Below are 26,079 nucleotides of genomic sequence, written 5' to 3'. Positions count from 1 at the left end.
GGAGAGCACAGGTTGAGGAACCAGCCCTCTCACCTCTCCCAGCCTGTTTCCTCATCTCTAAAGTGAGATCATAAATAATATCTGCCTCACAAGGTTTCAGTGAAGATTACCTTACCATATGTCAAGGCGAGTTTCTGTGAACTAGAAAATGATGTCAAGATATGAAGTTATGATTTTGTTGCACATTCTGAATGTGGGTGGGGATAGAAACAAGATGGATGGGCCTCTTTTCTCAAGAAGTTCATGTCAGAAAGAAGTCACCATGGTGTGGTGGCCTTGGTACTGTCCTAGAGGTACCTTTATAGAATTGTGGCTTTCAAGAGGTTGTGGGGACGGGGACAAGACTGAAGAAGTTGGAGTAAGACTATCAAGTCACATGAACCATACTGAAATTTATTTTGTAGGCACTGGGGGGCTATGGAAAAGGGAAGCAGAAAGAATCTAAACCGATGTTTTTGGAAATTCTGAATGGCCAGTGGTGGTGCACCAGACAGCTTGCAAAAGGAGAGACTGAAAAAGATTAACCAGAGCTTATAAAAAACATCCTTGGGGCTGGGGTGTAGTTCAGTGGTGAAACACTTGCCTTGCATGGGTGAGGCACTGGGTTTGAGCCTCAAAACACATAAAAATCAAATAAGTAAAATAAAGGTATTGTATCCATCTACAACTAAAAATAAAAAAAAAAAAAGAAAGCATTTTCCTTAGCTGTGACATTAAGGATCCCGATCAGTGTGATCCTGTCCAGCACTATTTGTCTGCTGGCCATGTACATACAGCTTCAGCCCTCAGTCCTTGGGCCAGTTTGGGCACTGTTGCTTTTTTCCACTAAATATGAAGAGACTTTCGGAATGACCACTTTATCCTGACCCCTTCTACATGTAGTGTCTTCTACTCATTCTTTTTCTTCTCTGAGAACTGTCCCCCATCTGAGAACTGTTCCCCAGATTCAGTTAGCCCTTGAACCAGGAAGACAGACAAATGAGACAGCCGGAGGGCAAAAACGGCAGTGTCGTGAGAATATTCACAGCACTGTTCCTGAGGGCAGCAGAGGGTGAGGATACACGAGCAGCGCTGGGCAGGATCCAACTCTGGATCGTCCATACATCTCTAGGTATTGTGGCCCTGACGTATTTTTTTCGGAAGAAATTCAGAATAGAATCAAGCAGAAAATAGGTCGAATGGCTCTTCTCAAGTTGGTAGTCAGATTCAGACATGGGAATTAGGAAGATGTTCTGGGAACACAGGTCACTTGAGATTACATATTGGCACTGGTATTCTGGATCAGGGTGCTCCACATCCAGATCTCTGGCCAAGATGCGTCTCCTCCAACTGACGCTGTCACCCCAATTCAACTGGAAAGGTAACTCCTGATTACTAGGGTAAGAGATTTTTTTTTTAAAGTGGTCATTTTTAAACAGATTTAGAATAAAGCATAGAAAGGATGAAGTATATCTCATGGTGTAGATGATAAATCAAACTTACGAGTATGGGTTTGAGTATTCCTTGTCTGAAATACTTGGGGCCAGAAGTGTTTTGGATTTCAGGTATTTTGGATTTTAGAATATATGCCTCTCCATAATGATATATCTTGGGGATGGGACCCAAGTCTAAACATGAAATTCAGTTATGTCTCACAAATACCTTGTACACATAGCCTGAAAGTAATTTTATACATTATTTTTAGTGCACCTGGGTTTCCACTGTGACATGGCACATGAGGTCAGGTACGGAACTTTCCATGTGCGGTGTCATGTTAGTGCTCAAAAGTTTCAGATTTTGGAGCATTCTGGCCTTCAGATTTTTGGATCAGGGATGTTTAATCCTAATAATATTTTTGGAGTAAGTTCAGGGGGAATCTATGTATATTTAGTATTTTAAGTACATTTAAGAAATTTGGGGTATTAGCTTATCTATTTGCCTTGTGGTTTGCAGTTTATAATAAACAGTGAGTAACCTACTTGGACTAGCAATTAAGTTTAACAGGGTAAGAGGATTTTTATCAAAATTGCAAACACTGATGAAACATGCAAGAAAATTTGGAAGGTACTGCGAGTTTAACCATTAGATGGAGGGCAGTACACTCCAGTATTTAAGGGAATGGTCTTTAAAGCAGATTCACAGAACCTGAATCTCAGTTCTACCAATGACTACCTGCATGACTTTGGACAAGTGATTTAACTTCTCTGTGCTTTCCATTTCTCATCTGTAAAATGGGATAATGACAGTTCCCCTATCTCACTTTTTTTCTTACAGTCATGATTGAATGAGCTAATAGAGTCCTCCCTTGATATTCTGCTGGAGGCTGGTTCCAGGACACCCTGAGGATACCAAATCCTGCAGATTGCTCAAGTCCATTATATTAAATGGCATTGTGTTTCCATACAACCTATTATCATAAATAATCAAACTCTAGATTATTTATAATATCTAACACAATGTAAATGCTATGTAAATAGTTGTTGTACTCTATTCTTTAGGGAATAACAAAAACTCTGTATATATTCAGTACAGATGCATTTTCTTTCAAATACAAGGTTGGTTGAACCTTGCCAAAGCAAAATCTGCACATATGGAAGGCAGACTGTATATAGAAAGTTCTAAAAGCAGGGCTGGTATATGCTGCCCTACACAAGTGCCTGCCATCTCACGATCAGATCATCTAAGAACAACTCAAATACTGCAAGCATTGCTTGTTAGAAAAAGAATTTTAAGAGAAAATAAACGATTTATAAATTTGAAATATTCATAGCAGTTTAAATAAAATCACACACACAAAAAACTCCAGGTTACTCTGACAAGTGTGCTGGCAGAAGGAGAGGAAAACAAAGCAGCTGTGCTGAGGTCAACAGACCAGAGACAGAGAGCCGTGGCCTGAGCTCCGGCGGCTCAGGCTCTCCAGAGGCCCACCACCCACCCCACCCTTGGCCTTCAGGAGGCCCGGCCTCACAGTGCAGTCCTCTGAGCAGCTCCCTGTAATCTGACTGGACTTCAGTTACTTGCAGCCACCTACATCTCTCTTCAGTGTTGGCCAGGACTCTGTAGTGCCCAGTCCTGTAGGCCAGCCCTGAGTCAGCCTTCACCTGCTGCCCCAGACAGACAAGGAGAGAGGAAACTCCCTCCGCCTCTCCTTTGAGAAACTTTCAGTGCAGGAGAGATAAGTGATTCCAAATCATTAAGACAAGTAAAGAGTAACGAGGAGCTCAACTAGGAACTTTCAGGGGCACTAAGTGCTCAGGGAGAAATGGGGATAGCATCCCCACCTGTGCAGATGACCTGGTTATCCCTGTGTCAAGTCTCAAAACTGTCTCCCCAACCCAAAGACGTGCAGAGCTTGGGAACCCTCTTCCTAAGTAAAGCCTTTGCGAAGACTCTTTGTTTTCATTAGAAGTGACCAATATTCAACCACTTTGACCAATAAAAACAGTAATTTATATGGTTTATATAAAATTTTCATATGAATCTTTTATTTCCTTTTTGGAGTACTCTCAAGGAAATTTTCATTGAAGTGCCATAGGAATTGGAAAATTTTTTTTCCACATTCTGGTTATTACCAGGAGCAACTAAGAAATGGTTAAATGTTCAAGCAGAGGGAAATGCTAAAACCATGACTTTATCGTTGCACACTGCATACGTGAATGAATTAACACACAATACCCCGTAAATATGACAATTATTATACATCACTAATTCAAAAAATAAAGGAAAAAAGAGGTTTAACTGAAGAATTGCTTTATTTTCAAATCATTCACAGTTATATGCTTCCCTCTTGTGGTGGAAAACCAAAAAATACAGGATTTCTCAGCCCCACATGGGGGCATGCTCACTGACAGGTGGCAGAGACTCCTGCCCAGATCAGCAGTCCTGCCCAACTCTAGGGGTCTCCCCTTCACCAAGACTGCGATGGGAATCGTGCCCCGTTATGTTTTCTGGCAGACAATGGCTGGTCCTCTATCAATGCATTAAAATGTGGCAGTATTCCTGGGCTTTAAAGAAGAGGAAGAGATGGTGACATTATTCTGTCCATCTCATCATTAGAAAGTCTTTTCCAATTATATGGTCTGGCTGAACTGGGATGTCCAGTTCACCACATAGGAATCCTTTCTACGGGGTGTTTGTGAGCCTGAGTTTCTATAAAGCAGGAACAGTGGAACTTCTCTTAACAAGTTCTAAGGAAAGGCAAGTAAAGTGCCCATCACAATGTCTGATCCTACACTAGCCATGAATGTCATCCAAAGGACCAAAAATAGGAGGAGCTATTGATAAGGGCTGCATTCCTCTAACCCATCTCCTGCGTTCAAGAGCAGGTGAGCCCAGGCAGGAAAGAACTGATTCTGCAGGCTGGCCTCTGGGAAAAATTACTGTTCACACTTCTCCAATGGGCCCAGCTCCCGGGAAAGGGAAAGGTGGAAACGGGGGATCTAAAGATGAATGGAGCACAGTCCTGCTGTAATGAGAGGGGCTCTGGACCACACAGGCCCGGTTCTCAATTCTTCTAGCACTTTCTAGCTGTTATGCCTCACTGGCCCCAGGACTCTTATTTGTAAAACAGGGACAGTGGCAGCTCCTACAGGATGTGTATTGGAGGAGATGGTCCAGCAGGTCTCGTGGGGCAAGGCATTGTTTCCAGTGCTGTATCAGCGTTCACTCAGTTAACCTTTACACGACTTTGTAAGGCCAAGGCTGTTTATTCTTGGCCCTATCTAAGGATGAGGAAACTTGTGGACCCAGCAGTCCTGTCCTACCACTCCTAAGCAGACCCCTGGACACTGCAGGCAGAGACCAAGGAGGGGTCTTCGTGGTACTATTCAATGTGGGGCAGAAAAGTGGTTTGTAGGAGTGAGGTGGAGACCAAAGGACATGAGAAAAGAGGGTCACAGCAGACCTCGTATCCCTGCCCCATCAACAGTATCAGAGTGAGAGCCACAAGAAACACAACATAGCCCCTGCTCGTATTGTGTGTGTGTGATTTTTTTTTTTCTTTTGTGGCATCAGTAAATGTGGAACTTAAGTAAGTGAACTCTATGTATATCGTTGTTCTACCATATGGATTCAGGTCAACCAATCCAAGGTAAAACAGCTTGCTCCAGTGAAGATATCAGGTCACGTGACAGATGTGTGACATGTCACGTAACCCCACTGGTTAAAGAAAGAGTCGCAGCAAACTATAAAAGCTTTAATGCAGTACTGTGACCCAGTCTCCACATACAGTTTTTTAGCTTGCTAATTTATGTCTCCAAGAACTCTCCCTTCCTCTTAAGCCATGAGGCCAATTCTTAAACTGGTCTTGGTTTGACTTTTTGTATAAAAAGAAAGCCTGGAAAATCAGCATACTACGGTGATGCAGCCCACATCAATGTTACTAGCTGCTCAATTCACAATAGTTAGATTGTAGAACCAACCTAGATGCCCTTCAATGACGAATGGATAAAGAATTGTGGTATATATACACAATGGAATATTACTCAGCCATAAAGAAGAATAAAATTATGGCATTTGCTGGTAAATGGATAAAGTTGGAAAATATCATCCTAAGTGAAATAGGCCAAGCCCAAAAACCAAAGGCGGAATGTTTCCTCTGATAAGTGCATGACAATAAATAAACAAGGGGGCGTGATGGGGGGAAGAGAAGAATGAAGGAACTTTAGATGGTTGTAGAGGAAAATGGGGCGGGAGGGCGTGGAGGAAGGAAAGATAGTAGGCTGAGACAGATAGTATTACCCTGTGTCTATGTATGATTACATGAATGGTGTGAATCTACATTTGTGTACAACCATAGAAATGAAATGTTGTACCCCATTTGTGTACAATGAATCACAATGCGGTCTGTAAAATAAAAAAGATTTTAATAAAAAAAAGAAAGAAAGATCTTAGATTAGAAAGAAAGAAAGCCTGGGAATAACGTATACGGATGAGGATTGCAGAAAGGGAACTCCTATACACTGTTAGTGGAAATGTAAATTAGTACAGTCATTGCGAAGAACTGTATGAAGTTTCCTCAAAACAAGAAAGAATATCTACTATGTGATCCAGCAAGCCCACTACAGGCTGTACATCCAAAGGGAATGAATGATTCCTGTACTTGTTGTGTGTATTGCAGTTACTATTTGCAATTAGCTAAGATAATCAACTGAGGTTTCCATCAGTGATGAATGGATAAGAAAAAGTGGCATATGCACACAGCAGAACGTTACTCAGCCCATAGAAGAATGGAATCCTGTCATTTGTGGCAACATGGATGGCACTGAAGGGCATTCATGTTAAGTGAAATAAGCCAGGCATATAACAAAACACACGTGTTCACACTCACGTGCATAGAAGCTAAAGAAGTTGAGCTCCTAGGAGCAGAGAGTAGCACAGCGTCCCTAGAGCTAGGAAGGGACGGGCGAGGAGGGGAGGTAGATGGGTAATGGTTCCAACACAACCTTACACAGGAGGAGTAAGTGCTAATGCTCCACAGCACGTGGGCAATCATAATTCACAACAACTTATTCAACGTGTTTTAAAGAACGAGAGAGGAGTTGGAAACTTCCCAACACAAAGAAATGTTTATGAAGGTAAAAATGGTAATCTACCCTGATTTGATCATTATACTCTGTAAACATGGATCAAATTACCACATTGTATCCCACAAATACATACAATTATTATATGCCAATTAAAATTAAGAATTAATTGCAAAAAGGAAAAAAAAAAAAAAAAAGAAAGCCTCAGGGGTCAAGAACCTGCGTGGAAGCCTGTCACTGGCTGCTACCTCTTCTCCTCTAGTAATGCTGGCTAAGGCAAGGGCTAGTTTAATGCCGAAGGCTGTGGTCTTACTTTCCACAATGGCCTACTTGTTTTGTACTCTCTGTTCCTTCTCTTGGTGTTTTCCTCATCCCTGTCTCGACTTTGCCCTGGTTTCCTTTTATCAGCCTTCAGGGTGTGGCTCAAATACACCTCCCTGGATTCCATCCCAAGGAGGCACTTCTTAGACTACATTGCAATGCCCACCCAGAGACTGTCTTGGGCTTTTCTGTGTGTCCCAGATGCACAGCACCATACTAAGCAAAGAAGAAACAGTAAATGTTCGAGGCATACAAAGAAAGCAGTCACTGACATACTGTTCAGGAGAAGCTCCTGAAACAAGCAGACCCAACAACCCATTTACCATAATCACTACCATACAACCCTAAATGGTAAACCTGGTGTGCAAACGCTAATGGGGAGATGGGTGCTTAAGCAACTCAAGATCAATTTTGCTTACTTTTGGCTGCCTAAGTGTTCTTTTTAGACAAGACAGCTGAGTATCAGGCAGATGATATATTACTGAAGACCTAATAGGTTCCCACTCCCCTCGGTCCCTGTGCATGAAATGCTCTCCATGAGAAGAACACTCCTATTCTGAAATTTATAGGTTAACAGGTGTGGAGCATCTTGAGAGGTCATTGGCAAATCTGGAAAGAAGAGAAGTGAAACTGAGAAGGCAGTAGCTGGCTGGGGGACGCTTAGCAAGGAGTTTAAGTGTCTACGTTTCCCATCAAAACCCCCACTGGCCCAGGGGGGAAACCTGCTCTTTATGACTGTATACAGCATGTATGCAGGGCAAGGTGCTATGCCTTTTCTTATTATTTCCTAACATACCTCTGGGACATATTAGTTTAATTTCACAAATGAATAAAGAGTTCAAGCAATTTGCCCAAGATCAAACAGCTAATAAATAGCAAACCCAGGAATCAAACTCAGGCCTGTTTGACCATCAAAAGTATACTGCAATGAAATTCTAACAAAATGATAATTTTGGTATCTCACTAAGATCCTCAAAATGCACGACATCTGTACGTTTTTGGTTACTCTTTAGTTCACCTGATACTTTAGCACATGGACTTTGAGAGATGCATGATAAAACTGCATGTAGAAGCTTGTTTTTGACATAACTAAATCAGTTCAGTGGGTTGACTTTGCTGACGCAATAGAGGAATTTCAAAAATGATCACCGCAACTCACATTTAGATTGCACCTCAGAGTTCCCAAAATCTTTCCATGCTTATTATTTTATTCAATTCTCACAAAACCCTCTGATATGGCAGGAATTGGAATTAATCCTATTTTATAGGTGAGGATACTAAGTTTTGGATAAGTTAAAGCAGAGTGCATGATAATCCACAGCACATCACACAAAACTGAGGTTTGAACCAAAGTCTTCAATTCCAACTCATCACTATAAACTTGGTAAAGATACTTGGCAAAATTCAGGGTGCCACCAAGTGGCCTGCCTTCCACGTGGCATTATGTCAGAGGCAGAAGCAGTGTAGACAATGAAGTTCTGAAACCTTCTCAATTGTTATTAGCATCCATTTAAATAGGGCCACAGAGCTACTGACTAGAGGCACTGAGTAGTATCCACTCTGCCCCGCTTCTAACTCGCCCCTCCTATCTCTTCATTTTGCCTCATCTGTGAGGACATCCTTGGTCTTGCCTCCCCGATCCTGGTGCTCTCCCTGTGTTCCCCTCCATGCTAGCTATCGTGAACTCTCTTCCCCACAAAGTTAGTTCCACTCGAGCCTATGGTTGTGACCTTGTTCGGTAAGAGTATTTGCAGATCTAACTAAATTTAATATTGAGATGAGATGACCCTAAATTCAACAACAAGGTACTTAAAAGAAACAGAAGAGAAGACATACACATAAAGAAGGCCATATGAAGTCAGAGACAGAGACTGGAATTATACAGACATAAACCAAGGAACACCTGGAGTCTCTAAAAGCTAAAAGTGACAAAGAAAGATGTGCCCCTAAAGCATGCACTGCTAACACCTTAGTTTTTGACTTCCACTCTCCACAATGTAAAAAAATTAATTTCTGTGGTTTAAGGCCCTCAGTATGTGGTCATTTGTTGCATCAGACACAAGGCATTAATATACTGGTATCCACACCATCTTTGTGTAACTACACATCGATGTGCCCATCTCCTCTGCTAGCACGAGCATCTGGAGACCAAGACTTTGTCTTACTACCAACCACTTCGCACAGTGTCTGGTGCACACACACAGAGTTCAATGCTTGCTGAATGAACAAATTCGTGTGTCCAAATTTGCAGCACCGCCAGCACACATTCCTTGTGGCTTCCCACCTACAACACAACACTGGCTGGGCCAGTGAACCATTCCAGAGACCAACGCTGCAAATCCATCTGGAGCTATCCATTGCTAGCTCAAGACTCCAACCAGGGGATGGCCTCAAATCATTGGGCTTATAGTTGCGTTCTACAAACTGCCTGGCAGATCAAATCCCAGGGACAATATGTGGATGGAGACAGAAAGGGACATCCAAGCAGAGAGGTAGAGTAGCAGCAGACAGAAGACCCTCACTTAGGCCATCCCCCCACCCTACACTCCAAAGGCCTCAGAATTTGGAATAATATAATAATAGTTAGATAACCAGAATTGTCTATTTACTGAAAAAGTATTATGGAAAGTGCTTCACTAATTTTGGTTCATTTCATTGAGTCTTTCAAGGCAGATATTATTACTTTTTCTATCAAGTCTACATGTGGGAGAACTAGCAATGCTGAACTGTGTGGTTTCTCACAGATTTGACCACAAAGAGCTTGGAGTCAACTGTTGGCCCTGCCCAGAGAGGAAGTTTTCCCGATGGGTGCCATCTTACTCCTGAGTCCATCTGAGTTTCCACATTTATTTCCCCCTTGTTTTCCTTTAATTTTTTCTTTAAAATTGTATTTCTTCTGGCTCTACAGAACACATTCTTCAAGGCCCCATGGAGGCCATAGAACATACTTATAATTAAATAAAAAAGGTCCTTCTCTGTCCCCAAGTTGTATCACCCCAGCTCCATTTTTGGCCTCATTGCAACAACAAGACCCTCTTTGAGTCAAGGTGGGCACAGGTTTAATGCTTGGGTTTTTGGTTTCAGAAGCTTAGAGCTGACCGGTCTCTCTCTTCCTGGGTCAGGGTCCAGTATTACCCGTCGGGTCTACTTCTGTTTAAACAAACCTCTCCATTGTGCACAACTCCAAAATGCACAACCAAAGCACGTTTTGATGTTCACTAGAATGGAAGAAAACCATATCCCCAGCCACCAGAGCAGACTGCAGGAGGAAAGCAGAACAGCAGCCTCCCTCAGCATGAGCCGTCTTCTAAGGCCTCTCCAGGCAGTGTGCTGGAACGGTGTAACATACGGAACTCACTTGAAATAGTTATGCCAGAGCGTATTCATCTCAATGAGTGCTATCTCTTTGAAAACAATCATCTTGGGAAGCAGCAAATTTATTCAAACAATGCTGACATCACACTCACTCTTCTTGGGTGAACGGTCTTTCTGTCCTGTCTGTGGCACTTTCTTTGAAAGTCCTCAGTCATAACGCATTTCACCCTTTGAGAATAGACTTGAACTTTGGGAAGAGACAAAAATTGGTCGGCCATATCTAATGAATAAAGTGGGTGATCAATCTTGTTACATCGTTTTGGGTGAAAAATGAGGCATGACTATAAAATATGTGACTGGTTTTCCTAGGTGACCCATAAACCGACTGGCTGAAAAATAATTCCCACGGAATTTCAAAATGCTCTGAGCACTGGATGCATCGCTGGAGTAAGTGCACAGTTCCCAGGGTGGCCATTTTGTAGGGTACAATACTAATTGCGATATATAAGTTCAAGTATGTTTGTAAAAAAAAAAGAAAAGAAATTTGATTGCTTACACTCGTGAAAATGAAGAAGCTACGCTCCTAGAGAAATCTCTCCCTTTTTTTTTTGACAGTTTGGTCTGCTTTGGACAGAGAGTCTGCTGAGAAAAACAGACTCATCTCCTGCAGAAAGCCTTTACTGGCCACACTATGCACACACGCACACACACAAACTCACACACACTCCCATCCCAGGCTGGCCCTCAGCTCCCACAGGTATTTTTGTTGTTGTTGTTGAGTGTTAGCTTGTATAGCACCTGGTGGTGGTGTCCATTTATCATGTCTGACTTTTCCCAATTCAACTGGGATCCCTTGAGAACGAGGGCCTCTTTAGCTCTGTACCTCCAATGCTCAGGATGGTGCACATGGAAGCATGGACAGTAATGTCATTTGGACCTTGAGTGTTCCCGGGGGCACTATTGGGAATGGAACCTTTCAGAGCAGAGGCCTCATGGGAGGTCTTTAGGTCATCGAGGGCATGCCCTGGGGGTGGTTTGTGGGACCCCACCCAGTCCATTTCCTTTTTTGTGCTCCCTGGCTTGTGATGATCATGGTTGTGCTCTGCCATATGCTCCCCCTGCCTATGATGTGCTATCTTAGCACAGATCCAAAAGCAGTGGGTCTGCCTGATCATGGCCTGAAGCCTAAGCCAGAATAAACCTTCTCACTTTATAAGTTAATATCTCAGGTTCTGTGTTATAGCAATGAGAAGCTGACTAAAACCAAGACCAATTTCACTGTTCTTCACACAAATGCTTTACCTTTGTTACTCATGTTCCTGGGGCTTTATGTGCTCTATGTAACCTCCCCTGGCTAGCAATCAAAACTGGACATCTGGTTCATGTAAATTCACCCACACAAATTAAGATACGGATAGTAAATCAATGATCACTTAAAACAAAAGGGGTCAGGGGAGCAAGGAAGATTGACTGCTCATATATGGAGGTTTTGGGGGGGTCATGGAAGTAGTCTAAAATTAGATTGTGGTGATGGTTGCATAACTTTATGAACACACTAAAATGTACTGCTGGGCAAGCACAGTGGTACCTGCCAACAGTGCTGGCAACTTGGGAGACTTAGGCAGGAAGATTGCTTGAGCTCAGGAGTTCAAGGCCAGCCTGGGCAACAGTGAGATTTGGTACCCCCTGCTGTAACCAACACTGAATTGTACACTTATTAATGGGTTAACTGTATGTGTGTGGATCATATCTTGATAAAGCATTTAATTTCAAAGGTCTCCCACAGTGGGAATGTTATGCCTTTGTTCCTTTCCCAAGGTGGTAGTTGGAATATTGACAGTCCCTGTCTCTTCCAAAAATCTAGTTAGCTATATAAAATTAAGTTCTGCCTCCTCTCTGTACCACTTGAAAATGACTGAGTTACTTCCACCAAACTTGGAAGATAATGATTGCTGGGTTTTCTTCAAAATCAATTGTCCCCTTCATTTACCTTGACAATCCTCTGTGTTTAGTATGTCGTTTAACACCCAGTACAAAGTAGGTATTTCCCAGCTTCCCTGGTTGCTAGAGGTGACCTTAGTTAAGCTTTGGTCAGTGAGACATGAATGAAATTGATAGGTATAATCTTTTCCTCTCTCCCCACTTCCTGTTGGCTAGAATGAAGCATGGTGGTGGTCAGCATCTTGGATGGTTTGCCACTGATTAGAGTAGCACTGTACTGAGCAAAAAAGCAACATGTCCATTTGCATGACAGAGCCACACACCAGCCCTGGACTATCCACATGCAGTCCATGACCAGACCAAAAGGGTTCTATTGCTATAAGCTTTTATTTCAAGTACCATATTTTGGAACTTTGTTACAGCAGTCAAGTCTACATTTTAACTAACAAGAAAAAAAGTTAGCCAGGTGTGATGGAGCATGCCTGTTATCCCAGCTACTCAGGTAAGAGGATCACAAATTCAAGGCCTAGGCAACTTGGCAAGACCCTGTTTTAAAATATAATAAGAAGAAAGGGTTGGGGATGTAGCTTAATGGCAGAGCACTTGCCTACCAGGTATAAGTCCTCAGGTGCTATCTGCACCTCTCCCCCACCAAAATCAGTACCAAAGCAGAATCTAAAATACCTGGCATCAGCATGTCATTTATGCTGTGAAAAAACTGCTTCCTCTGACAGCTTGGAAGGCAGACCACTGAGCAACCACACCTGTAGCTCAAGGTGAATGGTTGGAGAATTCAGAATGTGTCATTGGCTACTTCTTGCCACAATTCAGAGAGCTCAGGCCAGGGCTGGCCAATTAGCAGGCAGAAGTGGAGGAGGTTATGACTTTGCTGAGGGAAGTTTTCTTTGACTGTGGTCTGCAAGCAATGTCGCCCTAGTCCAGTACTTGGTGATACTGCAGAGTTGAGATGACAGCTGTTTCTGTTCCCAAACTAAAGTAGCTACACATGAAGCAGCCGGCTAAGCAGAAGAGGTTGTGTCAAGTCTGCTTCAGGATTCCCTGTCAGACAGTGGCTAGTCCACCAGCAAATACAAAATGATGAATACTGCCCTCTCACCCAGAATGTCCTTTCCTGTTGTCCCAAGTGGCCATTGGCAATGGAGAACCAAGGCAGAGGCCAATAAGTAAGTCAGTTAGTTTTCAGGCTTCAAAACTCTGTGTAGCTAAGAAACTTTACCGTGGTTCCCAGCACATGGAGTTGATCACACTAGGCCAGACGCCTAATGAGTTTGTGAGGAAACTAGCTGCACAGGAAGGACACCGTAAGCCCAGTCTGCACCATCCTTCCCCTGCCCCCGGCTCTCATCAACAGGAAGCAGGTTGCAGATGCTGTGCAACCCCCAAAAGGGCTTTCGGTGCCTCCTCTTCAATGTCCCCAACTATGTGAAGAAAGGACAGATATGGAGAGTTCCTTCCTGAGGCAGAACCAGCGCTCTCTGTGACATACCCATTTCCAGGGCAGGGAGTCTGCCGCTGCCCTCCAGCACAGTGTGACCTCTATGACTGGTGGCTGCTGTATACACATGACTATATATAACTACACAGAACTAGATCTGTATGTGTGTTATGTAGAGATAGACAGACAGACAGACAGATGGTGGGGAGGAGGGAGCTGATAATTTGCCTTTAAATTTATTGGACTTTGAACCACAAGGAGCCACACATGGCCCAGATGGAGAGAGGTATACCCGCACCCGGGACTCACAGACACTGAACTGAGTGACCAGAGGAATGTGGGACGCCTCCTCTCTGGAGGAGTGATGTGGTTTTGGGGGTGGAGAGGTGGCAAGAACAGTCGGCATAGTTATCCGCACGGCCAAAGGGGCAACTGACAAGGGCAGGGATTTAGAGTTTTCCCTCTCTTTTTTAAAGTAACAGAACCCCCATTTTAGCTGGTCACATGTCTTCCAATATAAAGTATACCTTTTTCAGTCCTTCTTTAAAGTAACTATGGCTTACATGTTAGATCCAGCCAATGAATTGTCAGCAGGAGTCAGGTGATTACTTTCCAGATTCGAAGGGCAAAGGCACTTTGCTCCATTGCTATTATTTGAATGAGTGTCCCCTGAAAGGCCCATGTGTTAAAGGCTTGGTCCCCGAGTCCATGGTGCTATTGGGAGGTGGTGGAACCTTTAAGAGGCGGGGTCTAGTGGGAGCTTTTAGATCACTTGGGGTTTTCCCCCAAGGGGATAGTGGGACCCTGCCCATTCTTCTTCCTCTCTTTTGTGCTTCATCATGAGGTAAGTGGGCCTTTTCACACTCTTATCATGGTTACCTTAGGCCCAAAGCAATGGGGTCAACTGGTCATCAACTAAAACCTCCAGAACAGTGAGTCAAAATAAACCTTTCTTCTCTTATCAACCTCAGGTATTTGTTAGAGTAATAGGAAGCTGACAAACACACCCATCTTTTTCTCATGCCCACAGGATGAAACATGAATGTGGTGCTGGGGAGCCATCAGCAACCAGGTGGGCAAGTGCAATCCCTTCAAGACGGCGAAGCTACTAGAGTCAAGTAAGCTGGCTTCCAACACCACAGAGCTATCACACTTGTCCCTGCCTGCTTACAATAGACTAGTCCATGAGGGCGAAAAACTTCTGAGTTATTTGATTGTTGTTTTGAGTCTCTGTTACAACAGTGCAGTCTATATAATTATACAAAGTATTTGACTTAAAATACAGGCTACATGGCGAATGCTGAATTCAGTTTGGGAGGCACCCCAAAGTGTTATCTTCCAGAGCTGATGAACAAGCTGAGCTACAAAGGGAGGACAAGCTTTGATAGAGAAATCTAGCTAAGATTTCAATATAACCCGGGTAGAAAGTCACAAGTACATCATGTTCCAAGTCACATGTGTTGAATTACAACTGAGATGCTTCTCATATGTACAACTGAGTAGTAGCAGGCATTTGCAATGTAGTCACATCAGACAAGTATTTCTCTTGCACAAACTTAATTATATATAACTGTCAGGCAAACAAAGAGGAAAAGAGTGAAATTTAAATAGCACAGGCAATTCTGCTACCTTTCCACTCAACAACCACATGCCTTGCTCGACCTAGATTGCACATGTCTCTCAAAGTCTGAGCAGCTCGCTGTGCCAAATGACATTCTAGAATCTACAGACACACACATTGTGTTGTACATGTTCTTCAACGTGATAATTTACATAGGGATTGTAAGGGCGATTTTGATTATCCTAAAATATCATCTTCATTTCCAACTCCAGAATCCAGTCCTTGGCAAATGCGGCTTCCCTGTATTAGCTGGAAGATAGGCAGTGATTTGTTACTGCTGATCCCAGCTGGTCCTAGGACTGCAGTCTACTGGCTCAGCTCTCACTTTTTTATGGAGACCATGAAAGGAAGAAAAACTGTTGTGCCTTGATGTGGATTTTGCCTCTTATTTTACACTGTGATTCCATAAGCTGGTTTTAATTCATTCCAATGGTAAGAAAAGTGGCTTTAAATCAAGTGGCAAGAACTACACTCCATACCAACTGCTTCCTTCCCTGCTTAACCCTTCACCCAGCTTGGCCGTACTCGACTGTAGAGGAAATGAAGCAATGCATGCAGGAGTATCATGTAAAATTATCAAACATGAAGTGTATTTTTAGGTGTGCTTGCCTTTTGTAAATTCTGAAACAAAAATATAAAGTTGGGGGTGTGGCACCTCTTCAACAGGTCAAGCTCTCTCACCTCTGCTTCTGTCTGGAACATTCTCCTCTCCTCTTCCCTTCAGGTCTGGGTCGAGTGGGCACTCCTTACCTATGTCGGCTAAACCTCTTTTCTCTCCCTGCCTGCCTTACTCACCCCAAACAGCACTGGTGTGCCCCAGCAGTTGTTGGTTTGTTGTCTATGACCCACCAACCCTCAAACATGAACCTTTCAAGCTTAAGTCCCAAGTGGTGAGGATGGGCCTGTTTTCTTTTCTGCTCTGTCCCAGCACAGTACAGTTGAACTATCTGGTGTGGATCCCCAAAACGGCTACTGCACCATGCTGACTGAGCCCACTGAATTCACACCAGAGAGCAGCCATTTTAATTCACTCCTGAGCAACAGAGGTGCTTGTGAGCAGGCTGGAGTACAGTGCAGGGGCCAAATTTGGTCAGGACTTCCATTACTTACCCTATAACTCTACCACTCAGCAACCTGATAGGAAAATACACCTTGTGCTGAATCACTTGCACTCAGAGTAGCCAAAAACAAATTCATGCCATTAGCTGCCAAATAAGCCACCTGGTATGTATCTATAGGAAAACAGACCTCAACCTCACTTTGTGCCATTAACACCAGTTTTAAAAGAAATCAGACTTAATTCTGGGAAGATTCTTCTAAGGTACAGATGGGCATATAAACCCAACATGGTATAGATTGGTAGTAGTTCCCCAAATCATTCCATTCGGGATCCTCTTGCAAACTCACAGGACTCACTCAACATTAAAAACTCTGAAAGTCATAGTTAACACTGCCCAATCTAGTTTCCACAAACTTTAACTGGGATATATAACAATTCCCAGAAATACTTAAGCTTTGAGATACATTTATTCATGGAAAAGATCAACTGGATGAAATATCAGAAGACCAAAGATCCAGTTCCAACTCCACTAATGGGCCAGACAAATCAGCCACATCATCTATCACATTTCATCTTTTCAGAAACACTTTGAGGTACTGGTTGAGTTAGTCCATTTTCTGTTGCTTTAATGCAACACCTGAAACTGGGTACAGTATAAAGAAAATAAGTTCATTTAGCTAACAGTTTTGAAGGCTAAGTTTCAAACAGCATTAGAAGGCTCTGGAGAGTATCCCCTAGCAGCACCAACTCATGGCAGATTGTATCATGGTGGTTATACACACAAGAGGAAGATCAAAAGGCAAGACAGCAAGTCAAGAGCAGAGAAACTAACACCCACTAAATCCCACCTCTTAAACCCCATGACTTTTTTTTTTTTTTTTAATATCACTGCACCAGGAACCAAGCTTCTAATCCATGAACCTCCAGGGGACACACCTAAACCATATTCAAATCATAGCACTCATGAAGAGGAGGATGGAAGGAAAATGTTTCCAATATAAAAAAATAATGATAAAGGGGATTAAAATTTTATTGGCGTGACTTAACTGGCAGTCCCTGAGGGTTTCTTCAGGGCTGTCTTTACGCCTCAGGTCTCAGTTCAGTGGTGACTGAGAGAAGCAAAGGGAAGAAGGACTTTTAATTGTTGAAGTTAAAATAAAACAGAGCAAGCGAACACCCCCCTCCCCCCCTAAAAAAAATCTCAGCTTACATCCATTTGCACAGCAAAAGGAAAGGACACATTCTTCTTACCATTTTAAACCACCCCATAGGGCTGCCCCTTTGCAATTCTACTGCCCAAATGACACCAAATGAGAAGCTTCTCCAAATCCTCCCAACTGAAGCCCATACTGAGCTCCTAATAACTTATTTTACCCACTCAGCAGCCATTTTTTAAAGGTGGATCCCAACTATGAGCACAGTTTCAAAGTCAATAGAATGACGAGGTATGTCTATGGAGACTTCATAGGAACTTAGAGGAGAATAAATGGATCAGTTCAAACTTTTCGGCTTTGGAAGTGTTAGGGCTGGGATGGAGTTCAGTGGTAGACTGCTGGACTGGCATGCACAAGGCCCTGGGTTTGATTCTCAGTACCATGATAAAGGAATAATGCAGTGGGGCTGGGGTTGTGGCTGTGGTAGAGCACTTGCCTAGCATGTGTGAGGCACTGGGTCCGATTCTCAGCACCACATATAAATAATTGAATAAAATAAAGGTCTATCAACAACTAAAAAAAATTAAAAAAAAAAGAAAGAAAGAATAACAGAGTAGGTCACTTGAAGTCATTCTGCAAATTCATCTGAAGTCTGAAGGGGACCACATATGCTGCTGTGGCAAAAAAAAAAAAAAATTTATTTTGAGTTGAAGGCACTTGAGAATAGCTTCTTACTAAACTCTCTCCTCTATCTTAAAGCAGGGTATCCCCAAAGAACTCAATTGTCATAAATCCCCCTTCCAGGAGATTCACAACCAGGAAAGATTAACTTTTAGTACTTAGGCACTGTCACAAAACTATCCTGTTTCCCACCTATTCTCTTAAAGGCCCATTTGATTTTCCCAAAAGTCATGCTGTCCAGCAAGTGCCCTCCTGCCTTCCCACTTCCTCTAATAACATGGTATATAAGCCACAAATTCTAACTGCCTCCAGTCACGTTTTTCTGTGAAACTCCACAGATGTATTTTTGTTGCTAATCCATCTTTTATAAGTTTAATTTGCAGACCCCCAAATATTTAACCTGAGGGTCAATGAAAAGTGTTTCCTATCCTTTGAGTCCAAGACAGAAGTTTATTATTAAATATTTCATCAAAGATGATTATGCCTCTTATTATCCTAAGATCATGTATAATACAATAATACACTCTACGTAAGCCTTCATAATATATCGGGACCCTTCATACAATGACACTGCACTATGTTTACTTTCTTGGAGCATATTTACAATGTTAAATGAGTGAATATGCTTATCCTCTATTAAGTCTCCCTCTGCCTAGACGTCTTTCACAGATCCGTGCCTGGCTCCCAGCTACGCTTCACTCAGGTCTCTGCTCCCATGAGGTTTACCAGAGAGGCTTTCCCAATGACCACACTGAAGACAGCAGCTCACCCCAAAATGTTCTCTCCTTGCACCAGGTTTATTTTCTTCAGAGAATTTCTCTTTATCTGACATATTTATCATCTGTCTCTCTCAACTACAGCCTCCCAGCTCTATGAAAGATACTCTTCCGTTTACTGCTGTGTCCTAGTACGAAGAACAGCATGCAGTAGGTGCTCAATATTACCAAATGAATCATTTTTCCAAAGACAGTCTCTGGTTCTTCCTTATCTAGTTTTGTTTAACAAAAAGGCTTTAGTTTGAACAGTCTCTGATGTTCTATGGGCATTAGATTTAAGAAAGGACAAAAAAACTAGGCAACAAAATTAGTAAACCAAGAAAGAAAAGCTCCCAATTTGATTTAAAGACTTCCCGTAACCAAGACTGTGCCTGGCTCCGAACACTAGCCCTGCCTCTTCCCTCTTCCTGGTCTTTCTGTTCCCCTCTCCTCAAAGGTGGCCCCCTTCTTTGCTTTGCGTACACTCCTTCAGGAGCTCAAGTCCCACCTCTTCTGTCCCGGGCCCAGAGTGTTCTCCCCTTCTCTGACCTTAGTGCTTTTCGGACTTCTGCTCTTTCTGTGCATATGTATTCCTTGTGTCTCATCTCCCTGCAAGGGTTGTATACTCCTAAATGAAAGAGACAAATATCTTATTCATGCTGGTGTTTATGCTGATTCAAAATCAGAAAGGGAGAGCAATCATTTAAAAAATTATCATAACTAAAAAACTTTAAAACATGGAAGTTAGAGCATATTAAAAAGTGACCCAAAGATATTTCTCTGCCAGGTCATCCCTATCCAGGGATATCAGATTTTAAGCAATGTGTCTCCTCTACCTAAGAGTGCTTGAGCTTTCCCTCTTTTGCTCAGTACTCTTCCCTGTCCTTCTCAGAAGATGTTGTGAACTGTACCCAGAGATAGGATCCTTCACCAGTGCTTGCAACTGGGCCTATGAAAGTTCAGAAGAGTAATCTTCAGTTGGAAGACAGTAGAGTTCAGATTTTCCAGCCCTCTCCCTTACAGTTCCTCCATTCTAAGGTGAACTTCTCAAAACCCCACAAGTTTGGTCTGAGAACATGAGACCCTGAATCTCTGCATCGAGTATTTGAGGTCCATTTTAATGCAGGCAGCACTTAATGCTAACAGGGGCTATTTTCTTAATCCAGGGTTCTTAACTCAGGATGCTTAGATAACACCTGCCCTGCTTGCCAGAAGGTCTATGAGTAGAATTCAATGGGATCCCTGAATGTGAATGGCAAGACAAATAAAACATTTTTGTTTTCACTAACCTCTAATTGAAATTAAGCATCTCCTTCGGTTATAAATGCAGGAAGCAAACCACATTATTATTTCTCTACTACTACGTCTACTAATAGTACTGCTCCCTGGGACTTTATCATCAGTAGAAATCACACTACAGATTATCTCAACTTAATGAAACTGCAGATATTTCTAAATACCATCTACAATCATCCCTGCAAAAAAAGAAGCACATACATATTTTATCACAAATTTTTTTAACTTAATACTTTTATTTCAGTATAATTTTTATTTCCTTTAGGATCCTTTGTGTTTTGTTTTATTCACTTAAAATTATTCTGAAATGATCTCAAAGGAGTAGCAAAGGAGTCCAGGGCAAAGAACCCCTGGGAATTGATGAAAACCCCACTTACTTTCAAAGTATCTAATTTATTTTTCAAAGGATAATTATCTGTACATTTACTTGTGAATTTGAACTCTCCCCAGTTCCTCCTATGGGTCACTGGCAGATCACTGGGCCCAGAGTGGTTAGAGACCAGGAATAGCGTGAACCAAGGAGTCTGCACTGAGCTTCTCTTGTACTTTCAGTGGCTCCATAAATTCCTTTCTCACTTGGACTAATCCGATTAGTTTTTTGTCACCTGCACCCTGCTGGTTCTACATGGAATCCCTCTATATTAGTTGGGGACTAAAGGGTTGCAGGCAGGTGAGGGGCAATGCTGTTATGTATGGAGGCAGAACACTGATCACACAAGTGTCATTCCAAATGTTTTTGATGAAAAGGGGCTGCCAGGTAAAGTTTCCTCTAATCCTCACAACAGCCTCTCTGGACATGTATTATCATTCCCAACTTTAACAGAAGAAGAAAAGAAGGCTCTGAAATTAAATAACTTAGCCAAGAGAACAGTACCCTGCTCCCATTCTGCCGGTTCATTCTGCCCAGAGTTCTTCCCCTCTGGCACATTCACCTCCTGCCCAGAGCATCTAACGCCAATGCATCTTTACGACTCAATTCAACTATCTCCCTCCTAGGAAGTCTTCCTCACTTCGCATTCCCCTCCCAGGGACAGCTGCCTCCAGTCTTGCCCCTCAATACCTGGCACTTACCTCCATCACAACAGCTAACACACTATGCTGTGTGTGTTCTTGTCCACCTACCCTTCTAGACTATATCTTTCCTGAGAGGAGGGACATTTTGTATCTCAAGTACAATGTCTGATACAAAGAAAGCAATAATAAATGTTTGATGAGAATAAGTTTATTGGTTATCAACTATACGCTGGTTTTAAGTTAAGTGCTGGAATACACAGGTCACTCACAATCAAGGGCAAATAAACATGAATTCATAAGATGTTATATTGTCCCATGTACTGCAGACATAGCAGGCTTTCTGTATATCAGGCTTCCAAATCCAGATTCAACCAAACACAGACTGAAAACATTTAGGAAAACAAATAGAAAATAATACAAATAAAAATACAGTATAAACTATTTACATAGCATTTACATAATGTTATATATTTAATTACTCTAGAGATGATTTATGCAAAAGGATGTGTTTTGGGGTTGGGGGTGTGGCTCAGTGGTAGAGTACTCATCTAATATGTATGACACCCTAGGTTCCATCCCTAGTACCACAAAAAAAAAAAAAAAAAGATGTGTGTAGATTATATGCAAATACTACCCCCAACAACTCTTTAGAGACAGGGTCTTGATAAGTTGCCCAGGCTGGCCTAGAAGTCGTGATCCTCCTGCCTCAGTCTTCCAAGTGGCTGGATTACAGATGTGTACCCAGCACTATCCCACTTCATACAAGGGACTTGAGTATGTACAGAATTTGGTATCCACAGGGAGTCCTGAAACCAATCCCCCAAGGATACCAAGGACAACTTACAGATAAAACATAGACCCTTTCTAAAGGAAGCTTATTCTCCAGTAGAATAAGCTCTGTGACATATAAACCGACTGTTCACTGGCATCTTATTCATCTGTGCTGGAGACATCCATGGTAAAGGAGCAGTTAAGCACAGGAAAGCAGAGGGAAGGCCTGTCAGGGAAGGCCTTCTGAAGATGCTGTCTGAAGTGAACCACACCAGGAGAAAAGAAGTAGCAAATTTAAATCCCTGGTGGGTAGAAATAAAGAATGAAAGCAAAGAGCAGTAAGCTAAGGACAGAAACCTAGTGACGAGCCAGGGGATAAGTAGGGCAAGCAGTCCTCAAGGAACTTAACAAAACATTCAAGTAAAAGTAGGAGAGTGGTCAAAGCAAGGGAGAAAGATCACTAAGAATGCAAAGTCAGTTGGGCAGAAGGTAAGAAAAAGGTCCTGATAAGATCTAAAGGGGTTTAGCAACCAGAGTCACTGGTTCTGGCAAGAGCACTTTTAGTGAAGAGGTAGAGGAGGCAGAAGCCAGATTGCAGTGAGATGGTTAATGAACGGGAGTCAAGAATCAGAGATGGTTTAAAAAGAAAAATCAGAGATGGTGAATACAGAGAACTTTTTCAAAGGTTGATTAAAAGCAGGAAGAGTAGCAGGGCAGTAGGGTAAAGGGTGATAAGGTTTTAAAAACATTTTTGCGGTCTTAACTAATTCATTCCTTTCTACCCCACACTACTCCCAAGTGAACAGATTTCCATATGAACCCTAAAACTCCCATTATGCTCTAAGTTCCTTAGAGACAGCTCTTGTGCCTGAATCATCCTTTCATTCTACACATTTCTCCCTACCAAGGCTCAATATCTGTTGAATGAATGAAGTCCAAATTTGGCACAAGTGGTCACAGGGCGATGAAGGGACCCACTGGGATGCAGTTATTGCTTTTTCTTCTCCCATGGAAATCTGTAATTGTCTGAAAACTCAAAAGCATAGAGAAAACAAATCAAACTTCCCACACTGATGTTTATAAATGTCTAATCAAGGAGGCAGGTGCAGATAGGGCCCAGTTTAGACTCTGGAGACTAGAAAAAAGAACTTTAGATTCAAGGGTGCCTCTGTTCTCAGAAGTTGCTCAAGTCCTTGGGATTTGCAGTTCTGTATTGGATTCTCAGTGCTGCCATTGTAATTTTTGTAAATCATTGTTGTAATTCTTGTAAATTAATTTTTTTTAATGCTGGGCACCAAATCCACGTTAGGCAAGTGCTCTACCACTGAGCTATACCTCCCAGCTCACTTTTCCTCATATATTTAACCTGCCTAAGCTTCTAAGTTCTCATAGTGACTAGAAAGTTCCATAAAAGAGCATCTACCTTAGAGGGCTGCACAATCGGGTAAATGAGGCTCCGCAAGAGAAGTGCTAATCATGATACTTGGCAAAACAACTCACAATGTTAACAAGAAAGAGTATCACTAAAATGACTAAAAATATTACTAAAGGGAATGGGTTCCAGAGAAGTTGGATATACGTCAAAATCTTTTTATAAATACAGAAAGAAAATGTGCTCCTTATAAGAACTCCTTGAAAGTGTTTTATAAAAGGAGTGGAGGGCGGGGGTTGTGGCTCAGGGGCAGAGCGCTTGCCTGGCATGTGTGAGGCCCTGGGTTCGATCCTCGGCTCCACATATAAATAAATAAATTAAATAAAATCAAGGTCCATTGACAACTAAAAAAATATTTTAAAAAAAGTGAGTGGATAACCAACCCCAAATTATCCACTTTACAAATCCACATTTCATTCATCAGATTTATGGAAAAACCACTTTTAAGGTTTTACCTCTCCAAGTGGACCTGCCCAATTAAGTTGGTTAACGTTCCTTGGCTGCGGGGCGGAACCAAGGTGTTGCGCTAATTTCCTGGCCTGCCCAGACTGTTTGCATAAGAGCGCCCTAGGGCATGCTTCTGTTTTAATCAATATTCAGCTCCAGCCCCCTCGGTGGAATAGATCCAGGGCATTGCCCGGCAGTGACCAACCTTTTCCAAAGCCTCGCGCCCCAGCAACCAGGCACAACGCGAACTAGTGGTTGGAGAAGGAGTCTTGGCACCTGCCTGCTCAGACCCGCTGGCCTGACGCCCCCGGGGGATGGGTGCTCGTGCCACCCTAGCCTCAAAGCGCCAGGCTCTGAGCCAGCGGGAGGCGCCAGTCCCGGACTAGAATAGCAAGCCACCATGGCGAGGCGAGGGGGTTCTGAGCAAGGCGACGGCTGTCTAACCTTTCCCCGCTAAGGCCACTGCGCTCCGTGCTGTAACAGTATCTCCCGAGGCTGCAAAGGTTAATGTAAATGTCAGAGGCCTCGGGAGCCGCGGGGAGACGACTACCTCCCAGCAGGCGGCAGAAGGGAGGGGCAGCCGGGAGGGTCGGGCCTCCCAAGGTCAAGGCGGGCTCCCCACTCACACGTCTCCCCGCCCCAAGGAGTCGGACGAGCAGCTCCGCGTGGCCCAGTGGCCACTTCCCCGCACCGCGCCCGGCAACCTCCATGGGGCCTCGAGGCCAGAAGAGTCCGCGAGAGGCGGGGGGGGAGACTGGGCGGCCGGCGCACGGAAGTGGCCGAGCCGCGAGCGAGACGGGCCGGGGCCCCACGTCGCGCACGCACCCCGGGCGCATGCCCGAGAAGCCGCCGCGCCCCTTACCCCGTTGGCGGCAGCGATGCGGACGATGAGTCGGATGGCCTCCTTCATGTAGAACCTGCCGTCCCCGCCCACCACCAGGGTGGCCTCCTGCCGCTGCCCGGGCTCCACCGTGGAGATGATACTCTGGATGAAGTTCTCCGCGTAGTTGGCGTTGCCCTGGAACACCTTCACCCGCTTCCGCAGCCCGCTCGTGCCCGGCTTTTGGTCCGGGTACGCCTGGGTCTTAACAGTGACGATTTTCACCATGGTGGCGACTCGCTGCCTGGCGGGCGCGGACACTGCTACCCGAGGGGCGGCCGCGGCTGGAGCTGCAGTCGCTCTGGGCTGAGGGCGCGGGCGGGTTGGGGCCACGCGGGCTCCCTCGGCCGCGCTGGCCCTCCTTAAAGGGACAGGAGACTGGACGCTCCGTCCATCGCCAGCCCACCTCCCGGCAGGTCCCGCAGGGAGGGGGAACCGGGAGCGCGCAGCGCCGGGGCTCGGGCGGAGTGGGCGGAGCCGCTCTGATTTACCCTCCCCTGGGTAAGCCAAGGAAATCCGCCACTCCCCGAAATGGAGAGGCAGAGGTTGGAGTAGGGGCCCCGTCTTAGGGCAAGGACATGAGGCGGGGTGGATAAAATGTAAGAGTACAATGTAGTGATTTCTTTTGGCTTGACTAGTGTATCATGTATAAATAACTTTCTGGAAAACTGTTCTTAAGGACAGAAAAGCCAATCTCAGCTGGGTTCCATGACTCCTTATTCTTTTTATTCTTCACCCAATGTGAGGGCTTTTGAGTGCAAAAAGGAATCCAGCTCAGAAAATCTCATTCAACTTACTACTTTCCACATATTGAAGATGGACCACACTATTTCTGTTGATATTACAAATAACTAGGATTTATTGCATGTAATATTTCTAAACCTTAGTACAGTTTTTAATTTTCCCGGTTTTTTTTTTTTTTTGTTTGTTTGTTTTTGTTTATAAAAACGAAATTCAAAAAATGTATGTCTGGGCCACGTATCCAAGTACCTGCAGGAGGCCAACTCAAGTGGGTTGGAGCCTAAAATCAGGGCTCTGACCATGATCTACCTGTCAGTCATCAGGTTAGACATCTAGGAAATGTACAGGGAGGCCAAGATAAATGTAGGTGCAAATATAATGTAAAATGGAGTATGATTACCTTGAAAATAAGCCGGGAAAGAGATATAGGATTGAGGTAGCCCCAAAGGGTTCGTGGAGGATAAGGGTCAACAGGAGTTATTTGATTATGAAGTAGGAATCTTGAGTCTTACCAAAAGGTTTAGTATCTCTCTTGATTTGGTGAGATTATCTCCTGTGCTTGAGAAGTGTGTCATTTTGGTGCAGTGAGGAAAAAAAAAAAAAAAAAAAAAACTTAGCTTTATAAGATGTGTAACCTTGGGGAAGTTAGTTAACATTTGTGGGCAACCATTTCTTTACTATGATTTTTGCA

General features: G+C 43.5%; 1 protein-coding gene across 1 annotated transcript in view; it reads right to left on the bottom strand.

The window, feature by feature from the left end:
• The window catches only part of PGM1 (phosphoglucomutase 1), a 61,054-nt gene extending 36,139 nt beyond the window's left edge, over positions 1–24,915 (bottom strand). Inside the window, 1 exon segment of the mRNA XM_079134760.1 lies at positions 24,630–24,915. Coding sequence (XP_078990886.1) covers positions 24,630–24,875 — 246 coding nt within the window. The 5' untranslated portion in view covers positions 24,876–24,915.
• Between the last annotated feature and the right edge of the window lie 1,164 nt (positions 24,916–26,079).

Source organism: Sciurus vulgaris, assembly GCF_902686455.1.
Source record: "Sciurus vulgaris genome assembly, chromosome: 1".
Taxonomy (NCBI): Eukaryota; Metazoa; Chordata; class Mammalia; order Rodentia; family Sciuridae; genus Sciurus; species Sciurus vulgaris.
This window is presented reverse-complemented; position numbering and strand designations above follow the sequence as displayed.